This window comes from Ceratotherium simum, chromosome 24, assembly GCF_057802395.1.
Source record: "Ceratotherium simum simum isolate JZ-2026a chromosome 24, ASM5780239v1, whole genome shotgun sequence".
Taxonomy (NCBI): domain Eukaryota; kingdom Metazoa; phylum Chordata; class Mammalia; order Perissodactyla; family Rhinocerotidae; genus Ceratotherium; species Ceratotherium simum.
In genome coordinates, this window is record NC_141923.1 from 27,742,883 (window position 1) to 27,765,868 (window position 22,986).

Sequence of the window (22,986 nt, forward strand, 5' to 3'; positions counted from 1 at the left end):
CAGATCTGCATTTACTATAAGATTTTCACCACTGGAGAAATATTAGAGACCGTATTCAATCAAGAACATGAAAATAATCATCCTTCAACAGCTACATTTTTAAACCCTCCTCTGAGGGCACTTCATGAGCATTTAAGAAATCATTAGCCACAACAGTGAACATGTTTTAAGGCAGTTTCAACTCCTGTATGGATTCCTGGATGCTGATAAAATAAACCTCAAGAAATCTACACTCCAATCACCAGGACATAAGGGTGATAATGTTAACCAAACGTTAAAAGGGGTTAGGGAAAGCGGGGACTCGCTGCAGTTCTGATACATTAGCACTGAGTTCTCTGGTCATATCTCCTCTCTCTGTTGAACTTCGTCATTTACATAATATACATATACATATAGACATTTAGTGTTCCAAAATCGAGAACAAGATTTGCCAAAGACATTCCTGGGAAGCTTTACAAAATGGCCAAATCCCTTTGCAGTGCTTCCAAATTATACATTCAGATTTTGTGCGTCGATGGGGGCTGCTGCCACCGTGATAAATAGATCCACACTTATTGAATCTTCGGGGATTAACAAGGATGAATTTCGCCTGCTCAAAGGATCAGTTGACTTCACCATAAAATAATCTGATGAGGAGTTCACTCAACAAATAACTGATAATCTGGACAGAGCTACACATTTCTCAACTTGCTTTGGGGAGTGAAGAAGTATTTCTAATCATGAAAACAGAGGAAGTTCAATTCCTCGCTTCTCTCTGTAGGCTCAAGCACTGGCTTGGCTACAACTCTGCAGCAATGCGCAGGAACGACAGGCTCACAGTGTTAAGCTCCGCCATTTTAGTCTGATGAGAGGTTAGAGTCCTGATTCAAACAGGAAGAGGCAGAAAAAGAATGAGAGAAAAAGCACGGAGTCATATAGACCTGGTGTAGAGTCCTGGTTCAGTCACTCGCCATTTGTGTGACCTTAGCAGAGTCACTTATCCTTCCAGCTTCTACTTTCTTCATCTGTAAAAAATAAGTACCTACCTCACAGGGTTAAAGAGATAATGCATATAAAGTATTGAGCACAGAGCCTAGTACAAAGTAGACATTCAATGCATGTCAGCTGCTTTATTATGAAGAACAGGTATGGTAATGTCAATAAAAAAAGAATGAAGAGCAATAGTTTTTAAAAAAATATAAAAATCAACAAAACACAGAAAAGAAATTCTTTTCAACTTAGCAAGCCTGTAGTTTATAACTAAACTACATCACGTAGTTTATAAGTCAACAGGAAAGAAGAGATGCAAAATAACTATAATAGATTTGTTATAGAGAGTGACTAAAGAAGGCCTAAAGGAGCATAGAGAATGGAGATGACCTCTGGCTGGGGCAGCAGGGGGTTCTTCATCCATTTATTTATTCAAAAAACATGTATTGAGTGCATATTATATACCAGGCTGGAAAATTCTGGTGAAAAAAATGGACATCGTCCCCATCCTCAATCAAGTACTTTACAGTCCAGGAGAATCAGCACATTTACTGAGTAGCACCCAGGAGTCAGCTTTTGAGGCAGCAAAGGACACTACCCTGAAAGACCTCGCTGTCTATTAAAGGCAACAGCAATCTGAATATACGCGGTGCGATGAGTGAAATGGCATGCATACAAGTGAAGTGGCATCTATGTTGAGCCTGGACAGATGCATAAGGTTAGACATGGTAACTGGGGAACATTTCCTATGAGAAGACAGCGTAAACTAAGGCATGGAGACTAACAGAAGATTTGGTTGTGCTGCACAAAAATATGTGTGTTGGGAGACAGACAGGCTGGAGAAGTAGCCTGGAGCCAGATTCTAAATAAAGGCTTTGAATAACATTTAATAGCGTGGGCTTCACATTGTAGATAACAGGAAGCCCCCTCGAGATTCTTGAGCAGAGGAGTATTATTATCAGACTTGTGATTTAGAAAGACTCCTTTAGAGCAAAGACTAGGGTGAATAGGAGGAGACTGGCTGGGAGACCATTTAGGAGGTAATTGCAGCTGTCCAGCGGAGAGATAATTAAGGCCTTAAGCAGGACAGTAGATGTGAAAGTGAAACAGAGAAGATATATATCAGAGACATTAGAGAGTCAGAATCAACAAAACTTGGCAACTGCCTGGACATACAGAGATTGAGGAAGCAAAGAAAGACAATGATAAATCAAAGGCTCCATACCTAAATCCCTAGGAGAATTGCACAGTCACTAACAAAGAAGGGAAAAAAAGGAGGAGAACAAATAGGTTTTAGACATATTGAATATTTTTTTGAGTATTTTCGAAACATGTTGGATATTTTGGATGCTGGTAATACAGTTAGGTGGAAATGTCTAGCAGGCAGTTGGAAATTTGGACCTGGCACTCAGCAAAGAGGTTCAAACTAAGGAGGCATATTTGGGAGAAATCCACAGAACGGTACCAGATGAAGCTATGGGAAAAGAAACTACCCAAGGGGAAACTATAGAGAGAAAAAAAAAAGTTCTATTGTGCCCTGGAATTCAGAGGTATGTTAAAGGATACCTGTGAAGAGCAGGGAGAAGCAGATGCCCAGGCATCATCCCACCTTCTTCAATCAGAGAGACTCTGGAGTTGTCAGTTTTATACATTTGTGGTCTATACACCAGTGGCTTCTAAAAAAATGTTGAAAATGGAATCTACTTTTTAGGGGAAAGAAGAGGAAGAAATGCACTCTCAGGAATTATTGAAAGGTTGGAGAAGCTAAGGGAAGTTTTCACATAGGAAGTGGTCAATACTAGTGCCACATGGAGGAGGAGGAGTAAAAGCAGGTGACCGAAGCTGGCAATGCCAAGGTCATCAGCGACTCTCGAAAAGAGAGCTGGATAAAATGGCAAGAGATGAAGTCAGACAGCAAGATTAAGTGCGGAGGTGGACGGGGAGGGGGATTGGGGGTAGCAAGGGCATGTTACTTTAAAAGAAGTTTGGCAGTACAGAAAAGACAAGAGCTTGAGAAGTTGGCAGGGCAAAAGAAAGGTTATTTTAGAACAAGACAGCATGCAGTAGCCCAAGGAACTAAGAAACACTGGGGGTTTAAAGCCTCGAGAGACATAGAAGAGTTAGAAAATTCGACAGGATCAATTGGAGCTAGGTCCTAGAGTGGAGAAGCACAAGAATCCAGGAGGAGAATTAGTCTTGATACTAAAATCGTCCCATCTTACGGATAAGGAAATCAAGGTACAAGGAGGTTAAGTAACTTGTCAAGGTCTCAATGACTCAGGAGCTTCTGCTTTTTCCATTTATCCTTTTCTGTCTCTAGAAATTGGAAAGAGTAACGTATATCATACAAAGAAGAGTAACTTTTTCTATCAAAAAGGAATACAGAACAAAAGAGAAGCTAGACTTAGAAACCTACCACAAAATCAGAACACAAATGTACAGTAGTTCAAATGTGTCTAGATAAGCCAAGAAGGCAGGAAGAAAGTTTCCAGCGCCAAATGCCAGAGCCTGTGATAAACTGGGTGCCATTTGCCTCAAACCTAGAGAACATCTGTAATCATTTCAAAAAGTTAGCTCCCTCTCTGCCAATTCCACCTTCAAGTTGGAATTTCTGAAACTGAGATTCACTCAAGGTCCACTGCGGACCCTGAATAAATTAGCATGACTACAATGGCAGCTGCTGAAGCAGAAGAAATGATAAAGAATTCCTCTGTATATGAATGAAGGCGAGTGAAGGAGTAACTGGTGTGAACCGAACATTCTATACCTCAGCATATACCCTTCTCTAGGACTATTAGGGTACGTTGCAACAAAGGAAAGAAACTGAATGGTTTTCTTTTCCATTCTCCATCTAAATGAAAAATGTGAGAAGTAAAAAGTGTCTCCTCCCTCCTACGTATCTGTCAGCACATTTCCAGGAGGCCTGGCCACATCCCGGGCACTGGCTGGCTGGGGAACAGAGACTGACACAGCACATTCGTTCGCCTTGGAGCCCTCGCCTGGGTGGTCTGCTGTTATCCCTTTGATTAAACTCCCAGGCTGGAAATGCTGGAGCTGCTCCTAATGATAGTTGGGTCCTGAAATCTCACACTGGCCCGCACAGAGAGGGCCAGTGCTCTCTGATTCCCTGCCTCCCACTCCTCACCACAGAGCTGGGCTAATTCGCCACATTCTTCTGTTCACTAACAGCAAAAACCACAAAGGGCTACGTCTGTGCAGTGCTGCAGTTGTAAAGCACACCTCTCCCAGCACGGAGTGAGGCAGAGGTAGTGAGACCTTACACTGAAGCTTGACTCCAGCACCCTCTCAGCCTCCACAGTGCTCCTCTCAAGAGGCTACAGATGCTTCTAGAAAACCCTGCTTTCAAGGATGTACAGACTGATTGCCAAAGGACCTCATCCCCAAAAGATAACCAGCCTCTCATGCGCCAAGGGAAAGAACTAAATTTCACCTGCTCTCTGCTCAGATCTGTAAGGTATCTGTTGAATAATCCTATGTTAAGAACATGTATCTCTTCATATTTTATGCATACTTGTGCTGGCACAAACATTTCTGAAGTGGTGAACGTGGCCTCTTCAGGTGGCAGGGAAAGTTTGATATTCTTATGTATTCTAGGATACAAACAAAGTTAACTACATCACAGAAGTAGTAAAAGTAATTACAAGGTAAATGAGGTTCTGTTTTCAGCCATACAAATTCATAAGAGTCTAGCCCCTAATGTAAATTCTGGGTAACCTCAAGTTTTATTATCAAATTTTTGGGTTATCAGAGTACTATGCTTCTTTACGTCTGGCTAGTTGGCTGTCCCTCAGCATCTTCACCTGTGAGCACGGAGGAAAAACGGGGTTACATTGCTTCATCCTCTAATCCGCTTTCCTGCCAGCAACCTGAGGGATTCAGCTAAGAGGCAAAGCTGATTGTGTCTTTGCGGCTCCCCACCATCAATGAGATGGAGGGTAAGCTCCTTCACAGGGCATTCAAAGCTCTTCTAGAACCAGCCCTTGTCTTCTCCTCCCGCTTCCACTGTAGCTGCTCCCTGCTTACTCCCCATCCTCCAACACCACTAACCACATGTGTTTCCCCACATACACACATGCTAGCTTTTATTCTGGATCCTGCCCTACCCTTCTTCTGCCACCCACCTGCCTACCTTTAAGATTCAGTTTAGGTGTAATCTCTTCCAAGAGGGCTGTTTTGGCCTTCTTCCCACTCCTACCCACAGGCTGGGTTAGGTACCCCTTTCGGTGGTTTTGTTATTCCCTAGAAATATCTGTGTCATGCATTCACAGTGACAATCACACTGTCATTACCATGTGTTTATGTGGCTGTCACCCTCACCAGAGTGTGAATTATTTCATGCCAAGGACTAAGTCTTATATCATTCCTATGGCTTAGTACCAAAGTCTGGAACACTCTAAAGAACTTAATAAAATGTTTTTGAATGAATAAATAGAAAAAAGACATTTGAATAAAAAGTTTTATGGAGAATGCCACTAAAACCTTTAACGGGCTAAGCAGTTGAAATGAGAGACAATATGATTTTTTAGCAATACCCAAGGATTTCAATTTTTATACTCATTTTCCAAAGTAGCACAAATAATTTAAAATCAGCTTTCCTCATTTAGTACGTCTCTTAACACTCTCCCCAGAAAAAAATGTAAAGATATACCAGAGTTTATGTGCTATAATTACAGTAACACTCGGAGAAAAATTCACAGCTTTAAATATAGTAAAAAACAAGAATGAGTGAAAATAAATAAATAAAGTACCCAACTCAAGATATTGGGAGCAAATAACAAAACAAAGCTAGGGAAAGCAGAAGGAAGGAAATTAAAGATAAAACAAGAAAATAACCAGTTAGAAACAATAGAAGGAATAAATATATCCAGAATTATCTTATCAAAAAAATGGAGGACGAAAAGAAAATACTCATTAAGCCTACTGGATATATGAAAAAAGAAAAGAAAACACAAAATAGGAATTGAAAATAAGGTAATAATCTCAGGTAAGAGGAAATCAAAAGCATTTAAAGTGATAACTGGACACAAAGTTGTTTCTGATGAAGCTGAATGTAAGCCTTCACGCTCCCAGTCCAGAGAGAAGACCAGAGCCCCCACCACTTCCTGTGGGGATGCCCACCTCTCTGCAGAAAGCCAGGGACATTGTATCACTTGCCTCAGTGAGTAAGAAACTAAGGCAGTGTAAGAAACTTTCTTCCAAACAGAGTTAGGAAAAAAAAGGAAACGGCTGGTAAACAAATGTACCAGAGCTGACATTAAGTCATTATAACACGTTATCAGTTATTTACCAGAAAAAGAACAATAAAAGGTAGAATTTTCCAAATTCCAAATTAACCAAATTCCAAATTAACAAATTATTTTCTCTGAGGGGAAGAGGCCCAATAACATACAATTGAGCTTTTCAATAACAAAGTTTATTTTGGTAACACTATATTTTATCCTAAAACTTATTTCAAATCAAATTAAAAATCATTTATTATTGAAAGTCTTTTATGGCTCAAATAACAATATTTTCCAAGCATACGGCATTTTGACTTTACAAAGAGGTTTTTGCACACTATCCTCAAAGTGGAGGATAATTGGGGAAAATACAACAGGTTCCCCCATCAACAAATAAAGACCGTGATGTTGAGAGAAGTTGAGCGAATTGCCCAAGATCACACAGCTAGTAAGTGGCAGAAGTAGGCAGGTCTTTAGATGGCTAATCCAGCTCTCCTTCCACTATTCCACCCAGCTTATTACACACTACAGCACCTCCCTCAGTATTGTACCAAGCACTAACCACCCTGTTACCAAGACACTAAAAGTTAAGACTGACATCTAATGGCAAGTTCAGATCCCTACGAGGAGAAGTCTGACGGACTTTTAATTTACTGGCACTGAAATTCTTCTTAGGAAGACAGATGGACCGAAGGGGATGACTTCCCAACTAGGATACAATCACTTTGGATTCCCACAGCATCAGGATCCTGTCATTTTGCAAGTTTTGCAGTCTACCAAATGACAGGAGTTGAAAATATGTAAAGACTAATATTAGCTATGATTTTTACTACAATTGCAAAGAAAATTGCTTAATGTCTTGGTGCTTCTAGCTACTCATTTATAAATTGGAAACATATACTCTAGTCAATGACCCAATGAAAAAAGTGTAGCAGATCACTGGCCCTCTCCCTTCCTCATAGCTACTTCACATTTCAAAATTCCTTTCCATTCTACCATGGTCATGATATTCTATTCCCTCTTCCCATCATTCTATCACTAAAATCTAACTACCCAACCCCCTTCAAGTGTCAACACCACCGTTGTAAGATTCTTTGCTTCCTATCTCACATTCGGCCTCTTCACTTACTTCCTTCAAACTATTAAGGATTTGAAAAAGAAAATTAATTACAAACTCACACACTGAGATGAAGCTGAAGTAAGGCTAAGGCTTATCTTGAATTTTGGTCCTCAATTTTATACAGAGAAGGAGGGCACCACCAGGGAGCAGTGTGTTGCCTACTTTTAACATGCGCTTGAAGTAGGTGTCAGCTTCACTTTTTTCTAGACTTGATTATCATTACAGGGTTGCCACCAATTAAGGAATTCGACACAACACAGATGTAGCAAAATATAACTGTGGAGTTAAATTATAATAATTCCTTTGGAGGACTTTGATGCCATTTTGCATTAAGGAAAAGGAGGAAATATGGCTTCAAATTCCAGGTAAACACCAAGGGGATAATCAGAAAGAAGGGTAAAAAGAACCCCAAAGCTCTTGAAACTTTCATCTAACTTCACTGTGTTATAAGCTTGTTATTAGATATATAACTTAAAGTCAAAATCCTAGTTATCCATCCAGCTTGCCACATGACTTTGATTACATCACTTCTTTCAGCCTCAGTTTCCCCATCTGTAAAATGGGGAGACTGATACGTGTTGAATAAGAGTGTACTGAAATAATTCATTAATCAGTACCCAGAAAACATCCTGAGATCATGAGATGAAAGGCGCTACGATAAAAAAAAAAAAAAAGTAAAAGGTAATGTTACGGCATTCTGGTAAAAAGATTTAGAAGACTAGAACTCACTGGAAAATTTTACCAAAGAGGAAGTTATTTTTAAAGATCCTTTAAAAGTATATTTACAGCTGAACATTCAAGTCTGTTTATCCACGAAGTAACTACATCAGAGCCAATAGCAGACTTCACTTTGCAATACCTGTAACAGAAACTCTTTTTTTAAAGCTCAAGAGGAACACTTTCATTCTTTAGCTTGAAACGAACTATACTCATTCAACAGGCATCATCTATGGGAATCCATAAAGACAAGGAATGACAGAATACCCTGCCGTTAATCCTCTCCTTGGGCCCAAAGAGCTCTTGGGCACCCCAAACCGTCCATACCTGCTGGGTGAGGAGACTGATGTGTGTGGATGGAGAATACTGCCTTGCTGCCTGCTTCTCGGCCAGCCGCTGAAGTTCAGCTGTCACCATACTTTGGTTGTACCGTTTGCTGTGCGAAGAACCATCTTCTCCCTCCTTCTGTGTTTTGGCTACTCCTGAATGCTGCTTGGTTGGATGGCACGAACCTGCTAAAACAGAAAGGTTTTCACCCACTTAGGAAAAAGCCCTGAAAAACTCAGGATGATGACAGAAATCTCAGCCAACAGAGACTTTACTGAATCCTAGGGATCTTTGACAATCTAAGGAGCAACAAACTATCTTCATATGCTCACAAAAATAAAACCAAATCCTTACCATCCCCTAGAAACTCTTCCGACCACCAAATTGTGACATGCATTTATTAAAGTGTTTCTGCTCACTATGAATGCGTCACAAAAAAGAATTTTCATCATATGTAGTGGGGAATAATCAATCCTAGAATTTACGAATCTTAATGAATAAAAAATGTAGCCTCGAAACTCATAATTCTTGTTTTTCTTGTTATGTGACTGTACTTGTTAGTTGTCTACGGCATCCCGTGTCAAATCGTCTACAGTCCACACAAAGCTCAAAAAGGAAAGAGGGATAAAAGCAAAACTGAGTGTATTTAGAAAAACAGCAATAATCTTACATTATCAAATAACTGATTTTCCTTTCAGATTTAAATTTTCTTCTTTCAACTATAATATCAAAGATTTCTATTACTTCTGAGCACTGAAATTTTGGCAGAAAGAAATTATTTAATATAAAATCAAGGTTCATATTTTTTATGATAAAAGTCATATACCTCACTGAAAAAAAATTAAAAACCCAGAAAAGTGGAAACCCACAGCTAATATCATCCTCAATGGTGAAAAACTGAAACCTGTCCCTCTAAGAACAGGAACCAGACAAGGATGCCCACCGTCACCACTCCTATTTAACATAGTACTGGAAGGCCTAGCCAGAGCAATCAGGCAAGAAAAAGAAAGAAAAGGGATCCAAATTGGAAAGGAAGAAGTGAAACTCTCACTATTTGCAGACGACATGATTTTATATATAGAAAACCCTAAAGAATCCACCAGAAAACTTTTAGAAGTAATAAACGAATATGGTAAAGTGGCAGGATACAAAATCAACATACAAAAATCAGTTGCATTTCTATACACTAACAACGAAGTAGCAGAAAGAGAAATTAAGAATACAATCCCATTTACAATTGCAACAAAAAGAATAAAATACCTAGGAATAAACTTAACGAAACAGGTGAAAGATCTGTATACCGAAAACTATAAAACATTGTTGAAAGAAATTGAAGAGGACACAAAGAAATGAAAAGATATTCTGTGCTCTTGAATTGGAAGAATTAACATAGTTAAGATGTCCACACTTCCTAAAGCAATCTATAGATTCAATGCAATCCCTATCAAAGTTCCAACAACATTTTTCACAGAAATAGAGCAAAGAATCCTAAAATTTATATGGAACAACAAAAGACCCCGAATAGCTAAAGGAATCCTGAGAAAAAAGAACAAAGCTGGAGGTATCACACTCCCTGATTTCAAAATATACTACAAAGCTACAGTAACCAAAACAGCATGGCACTGGCACAAAAACAGACACACAGATCAATGGAACAGAATCCAAAGCCCAGAAATAAACCCACACATCTATGGACAGCTAATCTTTGACAAAGGAGTCAAGAACATACAATGGGGAAAAGAAAGTCTCTTCAACAAATGGTGTTGGGAAAACTGGATAACCACATGCAAAAAAATGAAAGTAGACCCTTACCTTACACCATACACAAAAATTAACTCAAAATGGATTAAAGACTTGAATGTAAGACCTGAAACTATGAAACTTCTAGAAGAAAATACAGGCAGTACGCACTTCGACATCGGTCTTAGCAACATATTTTCAAGCACCATGTCTGACGGGGCAAGAGAAACAATAGAAAAAATAAACAAATGGGACTACACAAACTAAAAAGCTTCTGCACAGCAAAGGAAACCATCAACAAAAGGAAAGGCAACCTAACAATTGGGAGAAGATATTTGCAAACCATACATCTGATAAGGGCTTAATCTCCAAAATATATAAAGAACTCATGCATCTCAACAACAAAAAAACTAACAACCCAATTAAAAAATGGGCAAAAGACCTGAGCAGACATTTCTCCAAAGAAGATATACAGATGGCCAACAGACACATGAAAAGATGTTCAAAATCATTAACTATCAGGGAAATGCAAATCAAAACTACAATGAGATATCACCTCATGCCAGTCAGAATGGCTATAATTAACAAGACAGGAAACAACATGTGTTGGAGAGGATGTGGAGAGAAGGGAACTCTCATACACTGCTGGTGGGAGTGCAAACTGGTACAGCCACTATGGAAAACAGTATGGAGATTCCTCAAAAAATCAAGCATAGAACTACCATATGATCCAGCTATTCCACTGCTGGGTATTTATCCAAAGAACTTGAAAACACCAATGCGTAAAGATACATGCATCCCTGTGTTCATTGCAGCGTTATTCACAATAGCCAAGACTTGGAAGCAACCTAAGTGTCCCTCAAGGGACGAATACATAAAGAAGATGTGGTATATATACGCAATGGAATACTACTCAGCCATAAGAAACAATGAAATCCAGCCATTTGTGACAACATGGATGGACACTGAGGGTATTACGTAAAGTGAAATAAGTCAGAGGGAGAAGGTCAAATACCGTATGATTTCCTTCATTAAGTAGTAGATAATAACAACAATAAACAAACACATAGAGACAGAGATTGTATTGGTGGTTACCAGAGGGGAAGAGGGGAGGGAGGAGGGAGGAGGGCGAAAGGGATAATTCGGCACATGGGTGTGGTGATGGGTTGTAATTAGTATTTGGGTGGTGAACATGATGTAATCTATGCAGAAATAGAAGTATAATGATGTATACCTGAAATTTATACAATGTTATAAACCAATGTTACGGCAATAAACAAAAAATAAAAAATAAATAAAAAAATAAATAATACTTATAGGACAGGGCCGGCCCCATGGCTTAGCGGTTAAGTGCGCGCACTCCGCTACTGGCGGCCCGGATTCGGATCCCGGGCGCGCACCGACGCACCGCTTCACCGGCCATGCTGAGGCCGCGTCCCACATACAGCAACTACAAGGATGTGCAAGTATGACATACAACTATCTACTGGGGCTTTGGGGGAAAAAAAAAAGGAGGAGGATTAGCAATAGCTGTTAGCGCAGAGCCGGTCTTCCTCAGCAAAAAGAGGAGGATTAGCATGGATGTTAGCTCAGGGCTGATCTTCCTCACACAAAAAAAAAAAAATACTTATAGGACTATTCATGCTTTCTTCATCTTCTTGAGTCAATTTTACTTAGGTTATACTTTTGTAGGCACTTGTCCATTTTGTATAAGTTTTCAATTTTATTGGAATAAAGAAGTTAACAGTATTCTTTTTGTCACCTATGCTATATTTTTATTTTCTGTCTGATTTTCCACTCCTTCTGTTATTTACTGATGTTTTCTCTCTTTTCTTGATTATTCTCACCAAAGGTCTGTCCACCTTATTACGCTATTCAAAGAATTTTTTGGCTTTGATATTTTCTCTACTGTACTTTATTTTTGAATTCTGTGATTTTTGCTCTTATTTTTTTCTTTCTCCTTTAGATTTACGATATTGTTTTTATAATGTCTGAAATCAGATATTTAGCACATTAATTTTCAGCCTTTCTTCTTTTCAAATGTATTTAAGGTAGTAAATTTCCCTCCAGTACTGCCTTTCATGTTCTCCACACATTTGGACAAGCAGTTTTTTCACTATCATTCAATTCTAATACTTTTAAATTTATTTCCATTATGATTTCTTCTTTAACTCTTTTAAAGTTTGAAATACATGAGAATTTGTTATATATATTTTTGTTATTGACCTTCAGTTTAATTGCAGTGTGGACAGAGAATGTGGTTTTATAATACCAATTCTTTAAAATTTGTTGTCTTATTTTATGACATAGGACATGACTGGTTTTTATAAATATATCATGTGTGCTTGAGAAGCTGTTTTCTTTAATTATTGGCCACACAGTCTTATGAATAATCAATAGATAAAACTTATCATCTTGTTCAAATCTTCTTTATCTTTGCTGAGTAAAACTCTATTTAGTCTATTAATAACTGATAGAAGTATGTGGAAATCTCCCACTAAGAGAGTGGATTTGTAGATTCCTCTTGTAATTGTATCAATTTTTGTTTTATATATTTGGAGCTTATTTTGTTATATATACTTAGAACGTTTTTGTATTTCTGCTGAACTGAATCTTTTATGTAATTATTCTCTGTACCTGTAAGAATATTTTATATCTTAAAGTCTATGTTAGCATATATTAATATAGCTAGACCATCTTCCTTCTGGTTGGTATTTACATGGTATTTCTTTCTTCATCCTTTTATTTTCAATCATTCTGTGTCCTTTTCTTCAGGTGTGTCTCTCTCTGGTAAACAACATATAGTTGGATTTTTAAAAAATTCAATCTGACACTCTTCTAACAAGTTCAATCCATTTATATTTATTTGATTCTTGATAAATTGGGACTTGGTTTACCATCTTTTACGTTTCCATTTCTAAGCTTTTTCTAAGCTTCTTGCTTGTATGCGTCTATGTTTGTGGGTGATTTTTTCCCCTCAATCCATTTTTCTTCTTCCCATAGGTTTGAAATTTCCTTATTTTATTCTTTCATTGGTGACCCTTGAAATTTGATACTATATATTTATCTTTAAAAAGTCTAAAGTTAAATAATATCTTAATCTCATTCCCAAACTATTCAATCACCACAGAAAAATCTGACTCCAATCACTTATGGGCTATTATTGTTGTCTACTATATTGTTGTTGACTATACATACATTGTTATCTATATATTGTTGTCTACTACTGTTTATGCCATTCAGAATATGATCTCTGACCACAGTGGAAATAAGGTAAGTAGAGAATGCCAACTATCTGAAAATTAAACAACATACTTATAAACAATCCATGGGTCAAAAATAATCCAGATGACAACAGAAACAGAAATTAGGAAATATTTTTGAACTGAGTAGCTTCTTCTGTTCTCTATCCCTCTCTGGGAAAGGGGTGAACAAAGAAGGTTTAAAAAAAGTTTTGATGACAATACAGGGTACTAGTGACATTGATGTTACTGAATTTCTCTCATAAGGGAAAAAAAAGTTCATACCAGAACACTGAGTATTATTATTATTATTGATTTTAGAAGATTAAATCACAAAAATATTCACCCAGAATTATCACAGACACACATATATGCACAAATTCATATTTATTAAAATGGACCATTGAATATCTCTGATTGAAGCTGCATATTATAATATCCATTTCATTTGAAATCAGATACTGATTAAAAAATATAGATTGGCTATTTATGAAACATAGCTTAGCAGTAACTCACCTTAACGTGGATATTACTAAGGTTTTTAAAAACTTGACCAATGTTAAGATACTCCCCAAACTAATCTACAGATTCAATGCAATCCCTATCAAAATCCCATCTGCCTATTTTTGCAAAAATTGACAGGCTGATCCTAAAGTTCATTTGGAAATGCAAGGGATCCAGAATGCCTAAACAATATGAAAAAGAACAACAAAGTTGGAAGAATCACTCTTGGTGATTTCAAAACTTACTACAGTGCTACAGTAATCAAGACAATGTGGTACTGGCAGATGGACAGACATATAGGTGAGTGGAATAGAACGGAGACTCCAGAAATAAACCCTTATATTTATGATCAAATGATTTATGACAAGGGTGTCAAGACAATTCAACAGGGAAATAATACTCTTTTAATAGATGGTGCTGGGACAATTGAATATTCACATGCAAAAAAATGAAGTTAGACCCTTATGCGACACCATGTACAAAAATGAATTCAAAATGGATAAAAGGCCTAAATGCAAGAGCCTGAACTATAAAATTCTTAGAAAAAACATACATATAAATCTTGTGACCTTGGGTTAGTCAAATAGTTTTTCAGATATGACACTAAAAGCACAAGGAACAACAAAAACATAAATAAATTAGACTTCATCAAAATTAAAAGCTTTTATGCTTCAAGGAAATGAAATGACAACCAACAGAATGGGAGAAAATATTTCTAAATCATTATCTGACAAGGGACTTGTATCCCAAATGTATAAAGAACACTTACAACTCAACAATAAAAAAACAAATATCCCAATTTAAAAATGGGCAAAGGATTTGAACAGACATTTACCCAAAGAAGGTATACAGATGTCCAATAAGCACATGAAAAGATGCTCAACAACGTTCGTCATTAGGAAAGTGCAAATGATAACCACAAAAACAAGATACTATTTCAAACCCACTAGGATAGGTAAAATCAAAAAGACAGACAATAAGGGTTGACAAGCATATGGAGAAACTGGAACCTTCATACACTGCTGGTGGTAAATTGGTGTAGTCACTTTGGAAAACAGTTTGGAAGTTCCTCAAAAAGAGGAACCATAATGTTACCGTGCGACCTAGTAATTCCACTCCTAGGTATACACTCAAGAGAGAGGAAAACAAAAACTTGTACAAACAAAAACAAAAACAAAAACTCCACACAAAAACTTGTACATGAATGTTCATAGTAGTATTATTCATAACAGCCAAAAAGTGAAAACAACCCAAATGTCCATCAACTGATAGATGGATAAACAAAATGTAGTATGTCCATCCAATGGACCACTATTCAGCCATAAAAAGGAATGATGTAATGATACATGCTACAGCATGGATGAACCTTGAAAACAGTATGATAAGTGAAAGAAGCCATTCACAAAAGGCCACCAATTGTTTGATTCCACTTACTTGAAATGTCTAGAATAGGCAAATCTATAGAGACAGAAAATAGTGAGTGGCTGCCAGGGGCGGTGGGAGGAGAAAATGGACAGTGACTGCTAATAGGTATGGGGTTTCTTTTGGGAAAATGAAAATGTTCTAAAATAAGATGGTGTTGGTTGCACAACTCTGTGAATATACTAAAAATCACTGAATTGCACACTTTAAAGGGGTGAATTTTATGGTATGTGAAATATATCTCAATAGAGCTGTTATAAAAAATGGAAAAAAGACTTGACTGATAATATGAGTCTACTTTATTTAAAATTAAGATACCATATTTCAAGAATTTTTTGGTTATTTATTCAGGTCATACTTGACTTTACATTGAAAAATTAAAAAATACTAATTTGTCTGATATCAGGAATAACTATTTGAATATGAAAGAACGCATGTAGCACACTCACAGGTCTACGATTATCTGTGAGGGGAAACCCGTGGCTAGACCGTAAGCTCCTAGTAAACAGAAGCACTATCTCATTCATCTCTTTATCCCCAGCACCTAAGAAGTCCTGTTTCATTTGTATTGATGAATGAATGTTACTGGACCAAATGCAAGACTCTTCCTTAGTCACACCAGAACAATGCAGGGTGTGTCCCTTTACTTTTCAAAAGAAAAGGCAAAGAGAAGAGATGACATTCTTTTTTTATTGGGGCTGGAGAGGAGCTGACATTGCAGGCTGCCTTTCGTTTTCTCACTCACCTGCCTTTGCTGAAGAGGGTCGAGACAGTTTCTGGCTATAGATGTGTGCAGCGCTTTGGAAAGAGGAAAAGGGGCCAATGGTGTAACTGCCTGATCGACAGCGTGGCAGGCCAGCAGGGCTTGGTACGTTCTGTGTCCCAGGATATATGGAGGGAGAAGCAATGTCAGGAACTGTGTTCAGTAAAATTGTGGGCTGGTGAGGCATGCTGGGGATAGCTGGAGGAATCTGAGATAAAGAATGGTGGCCAGGCCTTGGGGAGAGGTCAGAGGTTGTAACAAGAGATGACAAATGGGTGCTGGGAATTTTCTGCAGAAGAGTAGCAGCAGGACCAGAGAAAGAAGTAGAGGAAGAATTGGTATAGACTAATTTAGCCTCTTTTTCTGCTGAAGTGGTAAATCCTATTAAAATAAAAACAAACAAAAAACAGATCATTTTAACAAAAAACTGACATATAATCTCTATAAAACATGAAGTAAACATTTTTAAACATCAAAATAATCTTAGCATGAAACAGAAATCATGAAAAACACAGACTTTAATGAGTATCCATCATGCACTTGATGAATTTTGCCTACTGCCACAACCTGGCAACAGAAATAGTTTATTTTTAGTTCTTTCTAAAGGCTGGAGTTGGGACTATCTCCATCAACCGGAGTGGGCATTTTACGTCAGAGCATCAGGACAGAGTTTCAGGTAGTGACAGCTAACTCCTCTCCCTCTGCTTTTTACCCTTCTAGGAAAAACGAAAGTGCTCAGAATTTCTAAACATTAAGAAAGCGAAAAATTCCTTGAAGGGAAAACAGGTTATCAGTAGATAAGAGGAAATTCTAAGGGAAAAAGAAGAACAAAGAAAAGGAACCTCTTTAGGGTGTCTCATGCTCTAAAATCATTTAAGATCTGATGACTTTGTTTTCTCTGGGGGATTTATCAGAAAGCAGCAAATCTATGTAGGTTTGAAGTCACTCACGAGATAACTTATCAGAGTGAATTTCTGTTGCCTGTTGCTGTTTGGGTTGCTTTATTTTCACTTCCTCCATCGTCTCAGGGTGATCTGAAATGAGAAACAGATACCGAGCTTAGGCTCTCCTACTAATCAAACGGTAGAGCATCACTATACACTGTAGTTTTGTTTCCAACTATAACACAACTAGTAATCAATGCTAGGAACCATTGCATATCTCACCACACTTTTTCAAGGATGGCCACACCCACAGCTCTGTTGAATGGGCAACCCACCGCATAATTCCTAACTATCCCTAGCCCCAGCTCCAGCTACCTGAACCATTCATGGACTGCCAACAAGCTAGAATATGCCTGGAAAAGAAAATAAGTAAGGGCAGTCAGATGCCTCTGCCAAGAATTTAGACTAGGGGAACTAAGAGATCAAGCTGTTTGGTGGTACCTACTCGAGCAAAGAAGTCATAATATGTATGGAGCAGGGCAACTCCCAAGAGAGAGAAAGAATAGCCCCAATATTTGTTGGCATGATACTCGGATACCACAATAGCTCTGTATCTTAAAGTAAACTCCTTGGTTTTACTTGAGTAAGCTGAGTGAGTTTACTTGAGATAGGCTGATCAGTATATTCAATAACAAAATCACTCTAATAAAATAAATTTCCACACTGATAAATTAGTTTTTTTCTACCACAGAATTTTGAAACAGGACAGCGAGAGCTAATCATATACTTAGGGAAATATTCCAAAATCTTTCTCAAGGGCTGGGTTCATACAAAAATTTAAGAAATGCCATTTTACAGATCATCTTTCAGAATTAAAGAATAAGGACATACAAATTTTCTTCTCTCCATCACCACCAGCAGTGGCAATACTGTCACACATTTGTTTGCTCACATTTGAAATGAATCTAGAGATGATCAAATGTCATAATGTTGTCTCCTTGAGGCCTTCCTACTGCCCCTCTAGTTATTCTTGTTAAGTATAGATCTTCTTATGTAAAGGTAGTCTCCAAAATTTCCAAAGACCCATCTGTACAAATAGGTGCTGCCAGTACATGCTGTTAGGGCTTCCTCATTACTGCCAGGGGAGAAGTTACTCTCTGAATGCCAGTCTAGGCCCCCACCTCCCTAGGTTAACACACTTTTCCTGATCCCAAGCTCATTACAAGAACTCCTCAGCCTCCCCTTCCCAACACTGTTATAGGAGCTTTTCAGAGCTTCTACCAACCTTCTTCCTGTATTTACTCACCCAACTTTATCCACTAGACAATAAATGCTATGAAGTTGAGGACTATGACAGTCCTGGTCATTGTATACCTAGCAACTATCACAATGTCTGACACATAATGGGTGCTCAGTAAAATGTGTAGAAGGAATGAATGAACACATGAATAAACTAGCTTCAGAGCTTAGACAACCTAGGAAAGCTCAAAGAGGGCTGGACTCAGAAGGACTTCTAGTAATACAATAATTCAGTTATACAGTGAGCTAATAGGCTTTTGTGGACTAGCCTCTGAATCCAAACAGTTTTTAAAATATTAACACCGTTTCTTTGGGAAAACTCACTCATTTTAAATGACCAATTATGCTGGCTATTTCCACAATGGACTATGGTAGCCTTAAGAACAGGGAATAGGGCCGGCCCCGTGGCTTAGCGGTTAAGTGCATGCGCTGCGATGCAGGCTGCCCGGGTTCGGATCCCGGGCGCACACAGACGCACTGCTTCTCCGGCCATGCTGAGGCCGCGTCCCACATACAACAACTAGAAGAATGTGCAACTATGACTTACAACTATCGCTTGGGGCTTTAGGGGAAAAATAAATAAATTAAAAAAAATTAAAAAAAAAAAAAAAAAAAGAACAGGGAATAAGTCTCCATCTTTGAATCTAGTGCTTAGCACACTGATAAAATGAGTTTATTGATTACCTATGTCTTACACTTTCATCTAGATTTTAAATGAATCTTACATTTAAAGCACAGAGCTCTGTTTATAATAGAGTATCACTGCTATTTTTTGATCATATGACGTGAGCTAGATAGTCTGGTCCACATCAATTCCAAAATACCCAATCATGGAGTTTCCCAGCAGTGAGAACTTTTAGAAATGCACGGGGACACTAGGTTATCACAATGACTGCAGGAATCTAATGGCATTTTGGGCTTGGGACTAAGAATATTAAATATCCCACCAGGTAGGGAACAGTCCCACACAATAAAGAATTCTTCTACCCTAAATGCCAATGGCGATGAGCTAGAAGAAGCAAAAAATTTAACAAGTGAGAAATAATCATTAGGAGAAGCAGAAGAGCAGAGATTAAGAGCACAAGCTTTGAGTCATGCCAACTAAAGTTCAAATTCCTGTCCCACTGCATGCTGAAGGGTACCCTCGAGCAAGTTACTCAGTCTCTTTCAGCTTCTGTCTTCTCGTCTGTAAGAAGTTTTATAATAGTACCTACTCCATATGGTTTTTGGAAGTAAAAAAATAATATCATGTCTAGCAGATAGTAATACGAGCAGCTCACTAAATGTTAGCTTATCGTTAGCTTGTCTCAAAAAACTCTCTGCTGTTAATTACCATGAAAAAAAATCAGACCATGTCCCTCTTCTGCTTTTAGGACAAAAATGTAATGCTTCCTCATCTCCCACCCCCACACTGCAAAATGTCACCACCATGGAGTCTATTAGTGCTTAAGCAGAACATTATTCTTGGCTCTCCTTTATATATCTCATTTTTTCACTTGTTCTTCTTATTTTCCATTAATTAACCAACATACTTACCACCCTTTGCCCTGCTATCAGAATAGCTGTTGCTGTTTTTAGAGCTTTTTGAGTGAGTCCCCAGGAAGACACTTGCAGACTTGTTTTTTTGGGTATAAAAAGTCAGCACCTCCTCCAGTTCAGCCTCACTGAAATGAGAGAAAGTATGGTCAGAACAGGAAGCTGTTCTGGAAAATCTTTCCACCAAATTTTATTATGCAAATAGAGTAAGCTGGGGAAGGGGAAAATGAAAAGCCCAAGCTGAAAACTCCCTATTAAGAGATGGTTAAATAGGAATATAAATGAAGTAATCCAAAAAATTTACAGCATGATAAGGCTTTATTCGTTCCATAGTGAATTTCCTATATCTGCACTGTCCAATATGACAGCCACTAGACATATGTGACTATTTAAATTTAAATGAAATAAAACTAAATAAATTTAAAAATTCTTTTCCTCAGTTACACTAGTCACATTTCAAGTACTGAGTAGCTACAACACAGAAAATTCTAGGAGACAGCCATGTTCTAGATAGGGGTTAACAAACTACAGACTGTGGGTCAAACCTGACCAGCAGCCTGTGTTTGTATGACTCCCAGGTAAGAATGATTTTCATATTTTTTATGAAGAATATGCTATAAAGACCACATGTAGCCCACAAAGTCTGAAATATTTATTATCTGGTCCTTCATAGTTTTCCCACTCCACTTTTAGATAATTGAAGTATATTCACTAAAGGAGCACTTGTCATTTTAACTACCAGTGTCAGAAATAAAGAGACCCACCACTGTAACCATGGAAGAGTTCCCTAACTATCCATACAAGGAAAGAGACTCAACTAGCTGGTCTCTAAGGGCACTTCAATTAGTGAAATTATATGCTCTTTATGAGCATCTACAAAATGGAAAGTATAAGGAAATAGATGAGGACCTAGAGGATTCTTCCAGTAAACATATTAGGCATGGATTTTGTAACATTTGTGGCAGTTTCTCAACGGCCTTTTGCAGTTTTTTCTTAAGCCTGGCTATGTTCCAGATAAGCGGCCTTCAAATAAGCAAAGTATTCCTGCCTTATTATGAAGCACCTAAACCCTGGTCTTCAGAATACACTGAAATGACAACGTAGGAAACTGCTTCTATGAGCCTCAGAGTAAACTCCAAGGTCTCCAAAGTAGCGAAGTGCCACAACAGAAGTACCTCAAGTAACTATCAAAGATCTAAAGCTGAGGTTGCAAATGGGCGACTGCCTCTGCCTGTCAGTGTGTTTTATTTGGCCCTTCGCAGAATACTGAAAGAGAAAGGTTAAGGCTGGTCAAAATACAAGCTGCTCTACACCTCCTGTTTTATCTTCTGCCCACTTTATGATTTATAATCCCCTGACTGACTCCTGCAGGTGTTTGAACTTACCAACCCTGATGAAGGTCTCTGTGTACCAACTGTGTACCTCCGTTACTCCGCATGTGGAGTAACGTCAGCATCATGGCAGAGTGAGTTGTTCCCTTTGTCTCTCCCCTCTAAGCTACAACCAGTCAGACAGCCAGTGGCCAACAAAGGACTCCCTGCACAGCACACCAGAACGTCTGAGTGATCCATGCATCTACACAGCTGAAGGTGAGTGGACTGGACTCCCAGGAGGCAGTGGAACTAGGGGAGCAGCCCCCACCCTCTCCCACAGTGGCGGTGACCAAAACACGGATCCCCATGCCAGTGCACACGCCAGTGACCACAGGCTGCAAGGGCAAACAGGCACTCAGGCTTGGCCCCTCCCTCCCACACCCCAGCGGTGGTGGGTGGTGCACGTGTCCTGAGGCTTCAGGACACAGAGCAGAGCTGGCCACCCAGCCCCCTCCCACTTCCCCAGCAGTGGCGCTGGTCTTTCCAGAAGTGGGGACTACATTCAAGGTGTGAATTTCCCCATGAGGGGTGGGATCCCCTGATCTGAGATTTCAGAGCAGATCATCAGCACGTGCATGCCAGCACCGGCAACCAGAAGCTGTGGCCCCTGCTCCTCCCAGTGGTGGTGGGTGGCACACGTCTTGAGGCTTTAGGACACAGGGCAGAGCTGGCAACCCGGACCCCTCTCCCTCCCTGAGCAGTGGTGCCAGTCTTTCCAGCAGTGGGGACATATCCAAGGCGTAAATTTCCTCTGCAGGGGCAGGGTGCCCTGACCCGAGGTTTTAGAGCAGGCTACCAGCACAGCACCAGCACCGACAACCAGAGATTGTGGCCCCTGCCCCCCACTCAGTGGTGGTGGGTGGCACACACGTCCTGAGGCTTCAGGACACAAACTGGTGCCAGTGACTCAGCTCCCCCACCCCCGGCAGTGGCACTGGACTCTCCAGCAGCGGGGACAGCAACCAAAATGCAGATTTCACCAGCAAGAGCAGGGTGCCCTGACATGAGGTCTCCAAAAGTACTTTGGTGGGCTCCAGTGACCATAGACTGCACGGTCAACATGAACACTTGTGGCTTAACCCCCATTCCCCCCCCAGCAGTGGCAGGTAACACCTGCAAGCTGAGGCTTCAGGAACCACAGCAGAATCTGAGACCCAGCCCCAGTGGCAAGCACCCCTAATACCGGCTCTATCAGCAGCGAGGGCTGCATATAAGAACCCAGGCCCCCGACAGCAACAGCAACACCTGGGAACCCAGAGCCCCTGGCAGCAGTGCTGCCAGCAACCCCAGATAAGCTAAGGAGCAGCAGTGCAGGTGGTGCACAGGGCAGCAGCACCTGAGCCCGTGGAGAGCAAGTGGGGGAACAGGAGACCCAGGCCACCCCAGAAGCAGCAGAAGTGCTCACAGTCTGGTGACCCTAGTGGTGACACTCGAGACTGCAGTGACATCATAAGCAGCAAGGCACCAGCAACCTCAGAGGCACAAGCGGCACAAAGAGGGCACTAATGACGCCGCTTCCAGAGGCAGTGGAATTAGGAAAGTGTAGGCTCTCATACACAACCAAAGTAACCAAGGCCATGCCCAAATAAGAAAGGTGGTTACTATCACAAATGCACCACCAGAGCATCAATTCATTCACTATCATGAAGAACTACAGTAACACAGCAGAACAAAAGGAGAATGACAGCTCTCCCGAAACCAAACTTGAAGTCACAGAAGATTACAATCTGACTGACAGAGAATTTAAAATAGTTGTCATAAAGAAACTCAACGAGTTACAAGAAAACTCAGAAAGACAGTTCAATGAGCTCAGGAATAAAATTCATGAACATAAGGAATACCTCACCAAA

The 22,986-nt window shown here is 39.5% G+C and overlaps 1 protein-coding gene across 16 annotated transcripts in view; it reads right to left on the bottom strand.

Annotated features, from left to right (window-relative positions):
- TTLL5 (tubulin tyrosine ligase like 5) overlaps positions 1-22,986 on the bottom strand; it is a 300,941-nt gene that overhangs the window by 154,283 nt on the left and 123,672 nt on the right. For 11 of the 16 annotated variants that reach the window (XM_087448166.1, XM_014784427.2, XM_014784432.2 and 8 more), the window contains 4 exons: positions 19,764-19,891; positions 16,995-17,078; positions 16,027-16,425; positions 8,374-8,561 (listed from right to left, as the gene is read on the bottom strand). In XM_087448166.1, coding sequence (XP_087304292.1) covers positions 8,374-8,561; positions 16,027-16,425; positions 16,995-17,078; positions 19,764-19,891 — 799 coding nt within the window. The remainder of the gene's footprint in view (positions 1-8,373; positions 8,562-16,026; positions 16,426-16,994; positions 17,079-19,763; positions 19,892-22,986) is intronic. The other 5 variants (XM_087448160.1, XM_087448158.1, XM_087448164.1 and 2 more) reach the window with 3 other exon arrangements.